Genomic DNA, 16675 nt, shown 5'->3' with positions numbered 1-16675 from the left:
TCACTCACTCACTCTCACTTGAACAGACACAAACACATACGCTCACTCTTTTCTCTCTCCCTCCCATTTTTTCACTCTATCTCTGACACACACATACATCCAAGCGGACACGGTGTTGGTGCCTGAATAATGCATGTTATGTAGACTCTATGAAAGATACATGGGCTGAGAGGGCAGGGGCAAACGTCACTGCGGGCTGCTACACAGAATAGAGGTGGCAGCAAGCTGGGGTAACCATGAAACATTAAGCAAGCTTGGCCCATTAGTTATGGAGAATGTAGCGGAGGGTATTTAAGCTGGAGGTCACAGCCAGGGCCTCTAATGCCCCTTGGAGTTGGAGGGAGGGTATTTATTCATCACAGCGCCTATTCATCAGTAGGCCTCAAGTCAATATGACTGGAACGGTTGGATACACCTAGAGCTCTGACGTGTTGCCAATTTGGAGGATGTTGTAAACAGGAATCAAACTGAATCTAGCAAAAAAGTATCTTCCGTGCCGATTGTGGAGCAGATTGAGTTGAGTGGGTCCGGTGATGGATGCTTGCTGCCCTCTTGTGGTGAAAACAGAACCGTGCAACTAGTAATAGTCATATGACATGACATGCGCAATCAGCGACAACTGCTAAAGAAGTGCCAACCAGTGGAGGAATTTCCGAAGCGTACCCATTCCAAGCTCCAAGAGGTGTTCCAAGATTCTTTTAGACGAGGACAGTTCGCTATCTCTGTAAGTATCAGTCTGATAACAACTGGTATGTTTGCATTCCATTAACAAATGCACCAAACCGACGGACAGTTTTGCTAATGCGCCGTTCGTTCAAATGAGGAACCAGCGGGAGCGAAGTTGCAACTGGATCCTCCGCTGTGTCTGTTCTCAGCCTTTGCGCCTGGAACAACTTTAAACTAAGCAGGAAGAAGTTTTATAAAGTCAAGTTTACGGAATGTGTGGAGTTCAATTGTCAAATGATCAATTGATTTGATAACTACTGGTAGTCAGTTATGTGACGGGATGTCCGCTGGAGTAAAAAATGTGAACTTAGGCTTTAATTTGAAAGAACCATTCAGCTAGCAAGTAGCTTGCTACGGCTCTAGCTACTGTGGCTAGCTGGTTGGGTGTTGGTCCTGTCACCTGGCTGCATTGGGACACTCATGCCTCTTTAAATCCCGACGACTAAAGCAATTTTAATCTGCTACTTTCTATTAATTCTCTGTAGATGAGTGCCGAAGACTAACACACATATATGCGGCCAATTTAATAGAACTAGCGAGCTAGATGATGATTAACTGAGCAGGTGTAATGTCATAAGACAGCAACTGATCGGTACAACCATAATGTGTCAAGCTGTGACACTGATCCCGTGACAGTTACAACTTTTAGTGAACATTGTGGTGTGTAGATGTGAATTTCCACCCAGCAGTGACATTGGCTTCCGTTTACTATGCTTCCTTATACTATGACTTTTTATTCGCTGTCCATATACACACAAACTTAAGAGCATCGTACTTTCAATAGTTCATTGGTGAACAACAGGTTTGCATACACCATCCCACCACACCTCAAAGTTCTGGTGCAAAAACGCCAGAGTGCATGGCTGGATATTGTTAAAGCACAATGAAGTGTGGATGACTTGACTTGATGTGATAATGGAGACAGAGAGAGAAAGAGACATCATACGTATGACCTGAGAAGAGACGTCGATGATAGAGGCGTCACACTTGATGAAACCTGAACCAGAACAGGTTTATGTAGAAGATCAGGAAGTGTTTGTCTGTGTTTGAGAGGCATAGCTAAGCCAGGAGTTCGACTGCTGGAGTAAACTGCAGCTGTGGAGACATGAGTGGGTATGTGTTTAAAACAGTCAAACAATATCTACGCGAGTCATGGATGTGATAGTGTGGGACCATTATCAATGTCTAAGCGCCGGTTTGAAGGTTGTGTGGGTGTTTGTGGATGTTGTCTGGTGTGAAACAGGCCTGTGAGTGGCTCTGGAGAATATAGAGCTTCAGCAGCGTACGTGTGAACCAAATGTTGCAAGCACGCCTTGTGTGTTGTTGAAGTTGAGGTCCCATCCTGTGCGTGAGTAGCCTTCACTGCAGCGTGTCAGTATTTAACAACGTGAGGCCTTCAAACAGGAGCGCATCACTTGCTTTCTCCTGGTTTATATAGAATACTCCAGATTTTTTCCCCCAGAATGTTCCAGGTCATCAACCATTTGTATTTTATTTTATTTTTTTTTGGGGGGGGGGGGGGGTTCTGCCTGGGAAAGTAGGCATTGAACTATGGGTGAGGCAAAGTCAACAATGTTATTTTCTAACTGCTCAGCTAAATAGTACTCGTTCCAAGTTTGTCTCCTGTTAGTCTGTGTCTGTCGAAGGGAAGCTAAGGTTCAGGGTTAAAGCGAAAACAGGAAAGTCACTTGAACTGCAGAGGAAGAGAATAAAAAGGAAAAGAGTTTACGTTCTTTCAGTGTTGGCAGGGTTTTTCCTGGTCAAAAATGAGGTGGAGGTGGTACTATCATAAAACAATCATTCAGGCTGGGATTTTGAATCCATTCTTGGCCACTGAGAATGTGTGCGTGGCTCGTGTAATTGACAGTCCAGATTTTGTATTTTGAACTGAACATCCAATACAAGTAGGCCTATTTGTACTTTGTGTCTCATAACTTGCTTTTGTTGTTAATCAGCAGGCTGTATGTGGTAGCCTGCTGTAAACGTTTTGCAGAAGAGTGAAAGGGTGATAATGCTATATCGTTTTCATGTTGCCACTTGCTACAAAGCGCAGTTGGGTCCTGATGAGTTAGTGTTTTTAATCATGTCTACATCTGACGACAGCTGTCTAGTCTAGTCTAGTCAACATAACAGCATGAACTTTGTCATTATGACACCAACTCATGTACCCTCTCTGACATACAGCCCAAAAGAGGGGTGTCTTTCTTAGAGAGAAGAAGGTTGTAAGGTAGCTAATGTGTTGCCACCGCTCATGACTCTTCCTTATCGCTAGCTCCTTATCACTGTCCCCTCATTGTGAACATGCTTGCTGGGGGCTAGGCATTGTCATAGGGCTAGTGCTGGTCAGATGGCTGGGGCTGGGGGCAGAACACTGGGGGCATGCTAATGGGGATATGCTAATGGGGATAAACCTTGGTGACCAGGAACTACTGTTCTGAGATCGCAAAAATGCTGCTCCTTTGTCTGTGGATTTGTGTGTTCTCCTGTACACTAACCCATTCCACATACCTCTGGGCCAGGACAACAGAGAAAAGGGTATACAAGATGTTAAGAGTATCGTTCTGTGTGAAGGATGTTGGTGGGTTCTATAACCTTAGTGTTCTGTCAGTACCAGGTGGCCTCTAGTAGGAGTGTTCCATGTCTCAGCTAAGCTCTCTGTATAATTCCAATACAGCATAACCTCTGCCATGAACACACTCAAAACTGCCTTCCTATCTCATCTCATCTCTACTCCCTCTCTGGTTTGGATACCTCTGGGCTTCTGTGTGACCTCTTGGCCGTGCTGTTTCTCATTGTCAAGTTCCCAGCTGCTGCTGTTTAACGCCTGACCTCTGCTCCTCCTCCCCCAGGCCTCAGCGTACAAACGGGGGAGACTCCAGCATCAACATGGCTGACATGTCCGTGGAAGATATCACCATGAGGGCCAACCAAGTGACCGACGAGGTACAGTTTGACGCCTGGGGCCTCTCAGACCGCGTTGAGTCTTACTCTCCATTGGTGGTCAGCTGTTTTTACTGCCCTCAATTGGTCGAAACTGAGATGGCTCAGAGGCACCTCATTGGTTAGCCGCTAACAAGTCAGTGGCGAACAAGTCAGTGGCGAACAAGTCAATGGCTAACACATTTTTAAACAGTGCTTGTGATTTTGTCCCACCTCGTTTTCAAAAATAATGATATATTGTGTGCCGCTAATGTTTTGCACTTGTTCTTCTCTCGTCGTGACGATTGTCCTTCCTGTGTGTTTCTCCCTGCTTCCTGGCTGCCTGCTGCCTGTGTGTGCTGGGGTTAGGACCTCAGAGCACAGCAGGCTCTCTCTGCTAACGCTGCTTACCCTACCAGCTGTGGCTCTGGGTAAACTGACCTCACCGTAACAACCTCCTAGTCCAGCCTGTCTGACATCAGCTGTCTGTCTGTCTAACACCAGATACCCTGTCTGTCTGACATTAGCTATCTGTCTATCTCAGCTACCTGTCTGTCTGACATCAGCTACCCTGTCTGTCTGACATCAGCTACCCTGTCTGTCTGACATCAGCTATCTGTCTGTCTGACATCAGCTACCCTGTCTCTGACATCAGCTACCTGTCTGTCTGACATCAGCTACCCTGTCTGTCTGACATCAGCTACTCTGTCTGTTTCAGCCATCTGTCTGTCTGACATCAGCTACCTGTCTGTCTGACATCAGCTACCCTGTCTGTCTGATATTCAGCTACTCTGTCTGTTTCAGCCATCTGTCTGTCTGACATCAGCTACCTGTCTGTCTGACATCAGCTACCCTGTCTCTGACATCAGCTACCTGTCTGTCTGACATCAGCTACCCTGTCTGTCTGACATCAGCTACCTGTCTGTCTGACATCAGCTACCCTGTCTGTCTGACATCAGCTACCTGTCTGTCTGACATCAGCTACCCTGTCTGTCTGACATCAGCTACTCTGTCTGTTTCAGCCATCTGTCTGTCTGACATCAGCTACCTGTCTGTCTGACATCAGCTGCCACTCCCTACCTGCCTGTCTCTCTGCTTTTTTTCTTTAACTGCTCTTTAACACCAACAACATCTAGTAGAGAACAACAGAAGCCACACATGCTCCATCGAATTCGAAGATCTTTCTAGAGTCATGTCCTCCCTCTCCATTTTCCCTCTCTCTCTCTCTCTCTCCCCCTCTCGCTCTTTACTCCTCTCCTGCTGTCGCCTGTTTCCTCCCCCTCTCCTCTCCTCACCTGATCAGACTGCATTCCTTCACGTGTGTGGCCGGGGAGGGACTTGCTTCCTGTTCGTGTGTGACACCCCGATGAGGATCTGTCTTGCCAGATGTAAACAGAGCCATTTAGAGAGAGGGAGAGGGAGGGGGGGAGGGGGAGAGGGTGAGGGGGAGAGAGTGCGTGCGTGCCTGTGCGTGTGTCTGATTGGTTATCAAGTAGGACAGTTCAGGTTTACTCTTCAGTGCTCAGTAGATTTACAAGCACTTTGTTGTTTTGTTGATTTGAATGTCGCGACCTGTAGAGGTCAGCACAACAACTCCTCAGCCTTTGTCCCTCTGTGCAGTTCTTACCTGCGTGTCGTGCTGTAGTGCGTCTGCAGTATGTGTGTCTTTATTGTGTGTGTGTGTGTGTGTGTGTGCCTGGTTTGTGTGGCAATCGTAAGTTTGTAGAAGTGTGGGCGCAGCCTCTCTGGGCAGGCTGCGGTCTCCTAGCAACCCTAACCTGTGTGTGTGTGTGTGTGTGTGGTTATCCCACCAGTCTCTGGAGAGCACCAGGCGGATGCTTCAGATGGCTGAGGAGGTGAGTAACAGTCCTGCTCACAGGTCAAAGAGCCTTACGGGGGTAACAAGTCAATAAAGGACCACACAAGTGGGACTGGGTCCTGTAGGGCTGTAACTGGGTCTAGTAGGGCTTTAACTGGGTCTAGTAGGGCTGTAACTGGGTCCAGTAGGGCTGTAACTGGGTCCAGTAGGGCTGTAACTGGGTCCTGTAGGGCTGTAACTGGGTCTAGTAGGGCTGTAACTGGGTCCAGTAGGGCTGTAACTGGGTCCTGTAGGGCTGTAACTGGGTCTAGTAGGGCTGTAACTGGGTCCTGTAGGGCTGTAACTGGGTCCAGTAGGGCTGTAACTGGGTCTAGTAGGGCTGTAACTGGGTCTAGTAGGGCTTTAACTGGGTCTAGTAGGGCTGTAACTTGGTCCTGTAGGGCTGTAACTGGGTCTAGTAGGGCTGTAACTTGGTCCTGTAGGGCTGTAACTTGGTCCTGTAGGGCTGTAACTGGGTCCTGTAGGGCTGTAACTGGGTCCAGTAGGGCTGTAACTAGGTCCAGTAGGGCTGTAACTGGGTCTAGTAGGGCTGTAACTTGGTCCTGTGGGTCTGAAGGTTGTGTGTTCTCCTCTACAGAGCAGACAGACAGGCGTCAACACCATTGTCATGCTGGATGAGCAGGGAGGTGAGGCATGACCCTGACTGTAGACAGGACCTGTGTGTGTGTGTGTGTGTGTGCGCATCTGTCTGTGTGCGTGAGTGACCTGTGTGCGTCTGTGTCCTGGTGTTTGTGTCCCGGTGTGTATGTGTGACCTTGTCACCTGTCAGAGCAACTGAAGGGCGTGGAGCAGGGGATGGACCAGATCAACCAGGACATGAAGCAGGCCGAGAGGAACCTGACAGACCTCTCCAGGTGCTGCGGCCTCTGCGTCTGCCCCTGTGACAGGTAGCCCTCCCCAACACTGGCTTAGGAGACAGGCTAGGGTGTAGGAGACAGGCTAGGGTGTGGGAGAGGTTACTGGTTTGATTCCCGGCTGTGCCAATGACGTTGTGTCCTTGGGCAAGGCACTTCACCCTACTTGCCTTGGGGGGAATGTCCCTGTTCTAACTGTAAGTTAAGAGTGTCTGCTAAATGACTAAATGTAAATGTAAAGTAGAATAGATAGATACATCGAAATAGATGGTCGAATAGAAAGAGGACAGTCAACCTGGGTTTGTCAGCGCATAGCATTCAAATTCAAGTATTTCCAGCTCACAGACTGTGTGTGTGTTTGTGATGGGCCCACTTCCAGGGTGACATCCATTGAGCATGACTCACGTTACAAGCGTACCTGGGGGATAGGAGGTGATAACGGCTCTGCAGGAGAGGGGGGTGAAGACGGGGTCGTCTCCAGGCAGCCCTCGGGGGTCGGCAACGGAAAAGCCCGCCAGCAACAACAGTCCGCCACGGCCTCAGGACCCTACATCAAGAGGTGTGTGTGTGTGTGTGTGTGTGTGGGGTGGGGGGTTACTGTACTGGTGCCAAGCCCAGCTACACTGGACAGCCTGTATCCGATCAGAGCTCCTGCTATGTTCTTAACCACACTGGATCTGAAGATCTCTGATGCCAGTTGTTGTGTGTGCGCGCGCTCTCTCTTACTCTCTCTCTCGCTTTCTCTCTCTCTCTCCCTCTCCCTCTCATGCTCTCTTTGTCTCTGTATCTCTATCGTCTACTCTCCCTCGCTCGCTCTCATCCTCTCCTGCTCTCTGTTATGCTCTCTCTCTTTATCCGTCCGTCTCTCTCTCTCTCTCTCTTTCTCTCCCCCAGGATAACCAACGATGCGCGGGAGGACGAGATGGAGGAGAACCTGGACCAGGTGGGAAGCATCATAGGGAACCTGAAGAACATGGCCATGGACATGGGCACCGAGATCGAGAAGCAGAACCAGCAGATCGACCGCATCAACGACAAGGTGGGTGCTTCACCACTGTCGGCGTCTTCCTCACGATCAGTGGCAGCTCTGATCAGTATCTTTCATCGTTGCATCGTCCTGTCTCACTCTACCTCTCTCTGCCTCTCTAACAGGCGGACATGAACAAAGCTCGTATCGATGAGGCCAACCAGAGAGCCAACAAACTCATCAAATAGAGGGCCGGCTCCACATTCACCAACCACCAACCGCCTTTAACCTTACTATTGTAGCCTTCATTTTCACACACGAATATACATACATACACACACACACATACACACACAGTCACACCCTCCTTGTGAACAAAATCCAACTTAGCCTAGAAGATCGTCCTCACCAGCAACCCCCATACCATGCGGTGCCATTCCGCAGACAGTCTCCTACACCCTCCCTTTAGCTACACCACACAGACACACAGGACTGAGAGAGAGAGAGGGAGGGAGGGGAGAGAGAGAGACTCGCATCAGAGGCCCTCTGAGCAGGAAGTATCACTGTGTCACATGACTCATCCTCATATGAGTCATGTGTCATAGCAGATGTTGCTGTCGATCTGAGGAGAAGGATCTCTCTCACTCTCTCTCACTATCGGTCTCTGTCTCCATCCCTCCTCCCTCCCCCTCTCTCACTAACGGTCTCTCTCTGTCTCCATCCCTCCTCCCTCCCCCTCTCTCACTAACGGTCTCTCTCTGTCTCCATCCCTCCTCCCTCCCCCTCTCTCACTAACGGTCTCTCTCTGTCTCCATCTGTCCTCGCTCTCTCTTTCTCCCCCCTCTTTTTCCCAATGCTGTGGTGTGTAGCTGAGTTGTATGATCCACACAGACCTGGTGTGCAGATCAGTTGTGCCATTGCTCACCAATGGGTGTTAGTTTTTGCCATGGCGGCATTTGGTCCTGTCGTACAGTGCCTGTTATGGGTTTGCATCCCCATTCTTAAAACCAGCATCTTCAAATCATGACAAGCAGGGATCGTCCTGTAATTATTTTTTGTATCTAATCGTTTCCAATAATTGTTGTTTTGGAAGATAATGTGCCTATTTAATTATTATTATAAAGCATAAATGACTTGTTAATAAAGTCAGCTTTTTTAACAGGACCCCAATGTCATTCATCCCGTTTTTCAAAAGGGGACGTGTCCAGAGCAGAGGCCTCTGGGAAGGCATGCTCTTGTTTCGAAGATTTGTGTTTGTGTATCGATTTTGAAAATATAACAGAAAAGTGGGTTTTGTGCCTAGATACGGGTGTATTTGTAAGACCCTCATTCTCACCATAGAGAACGAGAAGAGGCGACTATTTAATCACAATGAGGGATTGTCATTTAGATCCACTTGAATATGAATGATTCAGAGCACTATGGGTGTGGTCTGAGGTCAGAGTAGCCAGTGCCACCAGTAGAACCAATGCTGTGCTCGACTCCACTGCTCCGCGCTGCTCCGCGCTGTTGTCTGGGGAGGTGTGGAGACTCCTATGCTCTCTGGTTAACCAGGCTGTGTCCATCTGGGCTACCTTGTGTCTTCATCCAAGAGTCACTTCATATCTCTGTTCACCCCTCTGGGCTCAGCACACCAGCTGCTCTTGTCAGCCCACCAATGAGAACAGGGCCCTGACGAGACCTGGGCCAATCCCGGATATCAATGACCTCAAAGTGATTGAGGCGCGTTTGATTTGGATGGCAGTTGGCACCTCAGGGACTGACCCATTCCTTTTTATCTCAGTGGGTGAGACTAATCAAGTGCACCGAAGTGTTTGATTGGGGTTGCTGATAGGGATCGACCCAGGTCTGCCTGCAGGGAAGGAGTTGTTTTGTCACAGCCTTGTTCTGAGGAGACAATTGCACCTGGGGTTTTGAGCAAAAACCTCCAGGAAGGAAGCTCTTCAGGAACAGTGTTGAAGTTCTAAAAACACAACTCCTCTTGAAGTTAGTGCACACTGTGGGAGCCAGTGTGCTGAGGTCAGCGTTGTACAGGGGGAAACTTCTCACGACTCACTCTGTCTGGTTATTTCGCATGTAACATATTTAAACTGGAAAACTGCAGATTCCAGACATAATCAGCTCTGGAGCTAACAAAGACATAAATAAACTGTTCTTTTAAATGTTTAGGATTGCTGTAAATTATCATTTCAGCATGTTGAACTGCCATTTGTGGGGTGTTTTGATCAGGTATGAGAAGTCCCTAGGGTGTTGGTCAAGTGTGGAGGTGACAGCCTCTTGTCATGTAAATGTGCATGAACTGTCCCTTTGGTTTTCAATATGTACAGCAGCTTGTGCCTTTCTGATCATGTCCCAGTCTGGTTGTGGAGAGCTGTGGGACTCCCAAGCAAAGTGCCTTGTATTTCATAACTGAATTGTTTCATTCTTCCTGTCCAAGATAAATATTTGTATATTTCAATAAATGTTTCCTCTGATGACCATCATTGTCTTTGTCTTTTGAATCCTCCACGACAACCGTATACATCAAGAGAACATAGACCCAAAAGAGTTATTTTCATAAGTTTATTCCCAAGTTTATCTCTCAAAATGTATGAGACATTTGCGGTCAACATTTGTTTGTACATAGCTCCGTAGAAAATGCTGATATAAACAGAAATGGCTGCAAGGAGAAGGAAAGTGAGTTGAGTATAACAACGGTATCTGAATAAGGATGGCAAGTATGAGATCTCAATATTCCTGTTAAACTCATGCTGAAGCTATGTTTATAGTATAAGTACCACAAGCCATATATAAAGGCAGTTATTTTCTACTATCATAGGCCGATTCTGCATTTTTTATTTATTTTTTATAAGCCCTGTGCTAGTTGCTTTTACACATCCTCCACCCGAGACCACAGTAAGGTCAAGGGTCACGCCACCCTACAAATATTGATCGTTTCTCCTCAAGGATGCCGTGACCGTTTCAGCGATAGGTCAACACCAGGACAAGATGCCTAACGTAAAACTATATGACTAATGAACAGTTCCACTCTGAATCATGATCCTTACTGGTATCTATGTTACAAAAACACTTTCATATTCTGTAGTGCATGGGTAGGTGTATTTACTTCACACAATGAAAATAAAAGCTACATTCTTGGTGATTCCACTATTTATATGTGACTAAAAGATAGCTGTGATTTGAAATCAAATCTATACTTGTTTTCAGAATATCCTCATCACTGCATACGTCACCTCCTGTCTCCTTACATTCATTTAAAAACATTCTTTTCTGCTGGGCATGTTCCCAGTAGACATACTGTACTAGGCATATTTCTAGTAGACATGTTGCTACAGAGGGATTTGGAAAAGCCGTCTAGATTTTGTCTAGTTTATCCTGGACTTTGGCAGGAATTTGGAAAAGTTGGACAAAAATAAAGTTAAAGAAATCATTACGTGCAATACACTATCCTATGTGTGTCCAGACTGGACAACAAATGTGGCTTATCAAATTGTTCTACTTTTGAAAGCGTGAGAATATTTCTGTAGCACCATGTTGAACAAAAAAAAGTCACAATTCATGCATTTGTAGCGATTAATATAAATGTCATGTGCAGTGTAATACAAGTGTTTGAACCAAAGGCAAATACTAATTTCCTTCAAACTTAGAGCTGTGCTTGAAACTATAATCTGTTTTGGGCGTCAACATAACTGATTATATCGACTCCTCCTGCTCATCTCTGTGAAGTGTGTTAACAGTCCACACCTGTCCTTCCTGCAGCAAGACATGCCTTCCAAGTGCATAGATGGATGAGTTAGCATAGCCACAAGAATGCTCACGTGGATCCACTGCCTAGCTCTGTCAACAAGACTTCCCCAACAGCCACACAGCCAAGGTTAAACATTGATTCACTGTTGTAAATGCAAACCTAACATGAAACCCACTAACCTGGTTCAAGTGGTCTGGATTTAGGAGCTCCTAAATCCTACAGCACAGTATTACAGTTCTCAACCATTTGATGAAATAAGGCAGATTAACTGGCACTCCCACTAGTCCTATGTCCCAGTACACGTTATACATATATCAAAGCATGCCAGACTGAAGCGAAGATAAGCTATTTTAGTCAAGTAAATTAGGAATTTTACAAACATTCTTTGGTTGAGTGTGAAAAGAGCATTCCTGTGCTTTTATTTAAATATTTGATCTTGGCAATTTTGTCAAAAAAGGACACACAGAAAAAAAGTATAATATTAGGTGGACTATTGCAATGACACACTTGCTTAAATACAGGCAAATCTAAACTACAATGTTTCATTATATCTGAATTCTCACAAATTAAAAGTAAAAAAATCTCTATTGTGATAAAAAGCTATATCTCACTGATTGTACACTACTGATTGTACACAATTCCTATCACTGCCCAGGTTGTGATGAAAATATCCCGATTATGGCCTGCTGTCTGTCCACTTTCTCACTTCTTCTTGGCGAAGAGACCAAATCTTTTCTCCTTGTCTTTCTTTCCTGAGCTGGGCTCCTGGGGGGTGGTGGAGGAGGAGGCAGGGGGCAGGGTCTGGGCTCGAGCCCCCAAAGGCCCCACCGGCTCCCCCTCTGCCCCAACAGCCTTGTCCAGGGCCTGGGTCCAGTGCTGCAGCTCATCCTGCAACACACAGCGCAAAAACAGACACACACGGTCAAATACACACGCAGGAATGCATGCAGAAACACGTGTCAAAATGCTTCCGGTGTGTGGTAAAAGCCTCACTTCATCCTTGCACTGGAACAGATATTCACTGCCATCTGCCAGACTGGGAAAGAGACAACAGGGAGTCAGGATGAGATGTGTGTGTGTGGGGGGGGGGGGGTGAATTTGAGAGGGAGAGAGTGAGAGAGAACGTGAAAGAAGAAGAGAGAGAAAGTACGAGTTTGAAAAGTGGCAAACAGATTCCTACTGCAGCTTGAAGACGTGCTTCTTCTTCTTGTAGTTGGCGAGGGGCTCCCAGATGGCGTTGCTGAGGAGGAGGGGGTCTTCTCCATGGAAGGTCACGCTGTGACTGAAGCTCTTGGCGTCTTTGTAGAATGAGAGTTGTCCTGGCTTCAGAGCGCAGTACAGGTTGTTCCAGGACCTGGAGGAGGCATGGAGAGAAGCCGTATCAAACACACAGCAGCTAGGACCATCCTCTAGGGAGGAGGGAAAGGAGAAAATAAAGAAAAAGAAGGAGAATCAGAAGAAGAAAGAGCTGAAGGCAAAAATATAAATATATGGCACAAATGGTTTTGTCTGTATGTTGGTCTTGTTGCAGAACCAATTGTCCTTTGGGGACATGAATAAATATAAAGGAATGAATCAATTTGAATAAAAACGGTACGATTTGTCAGCCTGGGTTACGTTACCGGTTGGAGGCCTTTTTCCCAAAGGCCTCTAGGTCATGTTTCCTTCCCAGCATGCCCTCCTGCAGCACGACCTGGGCGCGGAGGGGCTCGGCGGGCAGGGTGGCGGCGCGCTCTGCCTCCCTGGGCGTCTGCTCCGACACTGAGGGCTCCATCTCCAGAGAGGCGCTGCCTTGCATCTCTGACACCATCGGGGCCGTGGAGCCCTCCCCCGGCCCCTCCAGCAGGGCCGAGCTGGGCCCTGCAGCCGAACCAGACTGAGGAGGAGGGGGAGGGGGGGGGGGGGGGAGAAAGGGGCGGGGTGAAGTTGGGAGAGAGAAAGGGTTAGATTGATAAATAGATGGATTGATAGACCTACTGACTGACGGACTGACCGATAAGGGCCGGGTTTCCCAGATTCGTTAAGAAGCTCTCAACGCTAAGAGCTTCTTAAGAGCGTTCTAAGAGTCTAGAGCGTTCTTAGAACGCTCTTAAGAAGCTCTTAGCGTTGAGAGCTTCTTAACGAATCTGGGAAACCCGGCCAAGGTAATACCCACCAGGGTCTGCTCCTCTGTGGTGTGCAGCTGGGAGGAGTCCTCTACAAACCCTGTGTCTTCTCTCCTGGAGGTTGGGAGAGAGATCATGGTCTTAGTAGTTTAAAACCCTTGAAAGTCAACCAAGGGGGTATTCCAGAAATCGGGTTCAACAAACTGTGAACCTAACCCTGAACTCTGAGTTGATTTACTCTAAAATGGGAAACTCTGACTTTTCGGTTCCAGAAAAGCTGAGTTAAATCAACTCGGAGTACGTACACTCTGAGTTAAGCGCGGGCATGAGAACTATTAAAAGCCAACATCAATGGAACTCTGATACTAGGATTTACCATGGCACCTGGCGACAAAAAAAATGTTGTCCTACTTCACCACACTTCAGATAGAAGTGTTAATACGTGTTTATTAATATGAAGACATATTCACCTCTTGCTTTCTATCTCTGGTTTAAAATAATCATGGTACAGTAGGTAAGTTGACCTTCATTTTGTAACATGTTTGCCTTGTAATTGATTTCATTCATTTGGAATGTTATTTTAATTTTTTTTTTTTTTTTACCTTACTTCGACCATTCTTGCTCTGATTTAAACCATAGAATCAAATAACTAATTTCATTGGTATTGGCATTATTTGGTTAATGTTGCTACACTGTTCAGTTTCCCATCTTCCTTCAAACCATAGGGGAATTAGTTTTGGTTGTTTGGCCAATATTATCCCCTACAATCTTAAAATTGATTTGTTGGAAGATTAGTTACAGGAGGGTACATGGTCACAGGTAAATAATGTTAATTCTAGGAACAATAGCATATATAAATAGTCATTGTTGGATTTCTATGTGTAGGCAATGAAGAATGAAGAAGACCAAATTCAATTTCAATGATTTGTCTCAATTTCAGTGCCAAAAAGCATTTGGTCGGTTCTGAGTGCACGTCCACGGTGTGTAACATGAGCGATGTAAGGGCTGAGAATGTTGCTACAATACATCACGGATTGTGACGAGAAACGGTAACGTTAACTTAGGTATTCATCAGGGAATTAAAGGACATCGAATCGCAGTCTTAAAATCCTCTCCCGGCGTATAACTAAGCAAATTCAATTGAGTTTGAGATCGGTCTGCTGAACCAGGATAGGACACCCCCTGTCTGCTCACTGTGTCAGCCTCAGAAAGTGGGAGGGGACAGGTAGAAATGCAGAGTTTGTCATGGAAAACCTGCTAACGAGTAGGTTAGGTTCACAGTCAGTTACCATGGACACTGACCAGAAGTTTTCCTCATTTTAGGGTTACCCAACTCAGGGTGTTCACTAAACCCTGCTTTCTGGAATACCCCCCAGTGCAGTTCCTCACAACAAAACTAGCTCTATACTTGTGTGTCCACGTGTATGTGTGTGTGCGTGCACGTGTACACAATAATGGCAAATCAAGTTCATTTTCTATCATTTTCTATTCTATGCATGTATGTGTTTTCATGTGTTTGTATGTATGTACTATATGTGTGGGTGTGTGTGGGTGTGTGTGTGTGTGTGTATGGTGTATGTATGCACTATCTGTGTGTGTGTGTGTGTGTGTATGGTGTATGTATGCACTATCTGTGAGTGTGTGTGTGTGTGTGTGTGTATGGTGTATGTATGCACTATCTGTGTGTGTGTGTGTGTGTGTGTGTGTGTGTGTGTATGGTGTATGTATGCACTATCTGTGTGTGTGTGTGTGTGTGTGTATGGTGTATGTATGCACTATCTGTGTGTGTGTGTGTGTGTGTGTATGGTGTATGTATGCACTATCTATGTGTGTGTGTGTGTGTGTGTGTATGGTGTATGTATGCACTATCTGTGTGTGTGTGTGTGTGTATGGTGTATGTATGCACTATCTGTGTGTGTGTGTGTGTATGGTGTATGTATGCACTATCTGTGTGTGTGTGTGTGTTACCTGCTGTCTCTGTCTGAGCGCTGCTCCTTGTCTGGTTTGTACTGCTGCATCTCCTGCTGCTGTTTCCTCAGCTCCAGCAGCTCCAGCTGAAACACACACACACACACCAAGTGTTTAGTGCAGGGTTACAGATGAACACACACATACAACACACATGTATGCACCCAAACACACACACAAGCACACAAGTGACACGCGCACAAACCCGCTTTCACATCCGACACACACACCTGCACACACATCTACAAGCGTACAAACACACACACACCTCTACCACACTCACACACGCAGACAAGTGACACACGCACAAGCCCACACTTGCATCCCACGCACACATTGTGACATATGGTCCCAGGTCACCTTGGAGGGGCGCTATGTGGCCAGCAGGTGGAGGAATAGCCCAGACCTACCGAGCTCCAGTCCTCCTAATTGAAGGTGGATAGGACTAATGACACACACCTGAAGCAGGTTTGGGTAATTAACTGAGACCCATATAATGTTAGAGGACTCTGGTTTTACGTTAGATTGGAGGGAGTAGTGGACTATTGTCTTTTCTCCATCCACCCCAATTTTGGTTCCCTTACGAGGAGGTTTTCTTTTTGTACTTTTTGTTCAGTTTGGCCTTGGGTCCTGGGAGAAGGACTGTGCTGTCATCTGCTTCTGGAAATAAACCTACCCAACCCTCATATTCTGCCTGGACTGTGGATTTGTTCCTGTGACCTGTTACAACATCTACATACACACATAAAAACACACACACACACAAATCTACACACACAGACAGACAGAGAGAGAGATGGAGCGTACGGTGGTGAGTCTCTCCAGAGCTGAGAAGCGCTCTTCCCAGGTAGCGGTGGACTTCTCGAAGGCCTCGTGTCTCTTCAGGAGCTTCTCCACCTCATCCACCGTGTGGCCCAGGTCTCTGCTCGCCACGTAGGGCTCCTGGGCGATCAGCCACGCCTCGGCCACCGACGCGTCCCGCGCAAACTGGCACACCTCCAGCACTGCAGACAACATGGGGGACGTGAAGCACACCTCCAGAACTACAAACATGGAGGACAGAAACCATACCTCCAGCACTGCAGACAACATGGGGGACGTGAAGCACACCTCCAGAACTACAAACATGGAGGACAGAAACCACACCTCCAGCACTGCAGACAACATGGGGGACGTGAAGCACACCTCCAGAACTACAAACATGGAGGACAGAAACCACACCTCTAGCCCCAAGGAAAACACAGCCTGGGAAATGAGATGCCCGATATTCGGATGTATGTCTAGCACAACATTATGGTTTGATGAGCCACATAGAGCCAGGCGGTCCAGCATGGTTCCTGGAGAGCTGCCCCTGTGTGGATTTTTTGGCTCTGATTTGGCAAATTGCATTTTTAATAAGTAGTTGCTCTGCAAGCTGAATCGGGTATGTTCCAGCTAAGGTTGGAAGAAAAATGGACCACAGGAGGGTAGATCACCGGGAGATGGAGGGACGGACTGAGAGCGCTAAAG

General features: G+C 46.9%; 2 protein-coding genes across 4 annotated transcripts in view; one reads left to right on the top strand and one right to left on the bottom strand.

The window, feature by feature from the left end:
- Nucleotides 1-606: 606 nt before the first annotated feature.
- Nucleotides 607-9825, top strand: snap23.1 (synaptosome associated protein 23.1). Its single transcript, XM_084684225.1, has 8 exons — nucleotides 607-724; nucleotides 3576-3669; nucleotides 5460-5501; nucleotides 6102-6150; nucleotides 6294-6411; nucleotides 6758-6937; nucleotides 7273-7417; nucleotides 7531-9825. Exons 2-8 carry the CDS (start codon nucleotides 3613-3615, stop codon nucleotides 7591-7593), a joined length of 654 nt encoding a protein of 217 aa, XP_084540351.1. The 5' UTR covers nucleotides 607-724; nucleotides 3576-3612; the 3' UTR covers nucleotides 7594-9825.
- Nucleotides 9826-9893: 68 nt separating this feature from the next.
- The window catches only part of sptb (spectrin, beta, erythrocytic), a 37472-nt gene continuing 30690 nt past the window's right edge, over nucleotides 9894-16675 (bottom strand). For 2 of the 3 annotated variants that reach the window (XM_084684141.1, XM_084684131.1), the window contains 7 exons: nucleotides 15974-16170; nucleotides 15167-15252; nucleotides 13249-13312; nucleotides 12716-12969; nucleotides 12274-12447; nucleotides 12087-12129; nucleotides 9894-11981 (listed from right to left, as the gene is read on the bottom strand). In XM_084684141.1, the coding sequence (XP_084540267.1) occupies nucleotides 11796-11981; nucleotides 12087-12129; nucleotides 12274-12447; nucleotides 12716-12969; nucleotides 13249-13312; nucleotides 15167-15252; nucleotides 15974-16170 (1004 nt within the window). In that variant the 3' untranslated portion in view covers nucleotides 9894-11795. Of the gene's footprint in view, nucleotides 11982-12086; nucleotides 12130-12273; nucleotides 12503-12715; nucleotides 12970-13248; nucleotides 13313-15166; nucleotides 15253-15973; nucleotides 16171-16675 lie in introns of those variants that run through there. The other variant, XM_084684152.1, reaches the window with a different exon arrangement.

This window comes from Hypomesus nipponensis, chromosome 3 (genome assembly GCF_054491055.1).
Source record: "Hypomesus nipponensis isolate SF chromosome 3, ASM5449105v1, whole genome shotgun sequence".
Taxonomy (NCBI): Eukaryota; Metazoa; Chordata; class Actinopteri; order Osmeriformes; family Osmeridae; genus Hypomesus; species Hypomesus nipponensis.
Note: the sequence above shows the minus strand (reverse complement) of the source record. Positions and strands in the feature narration are given on the sequence as shown.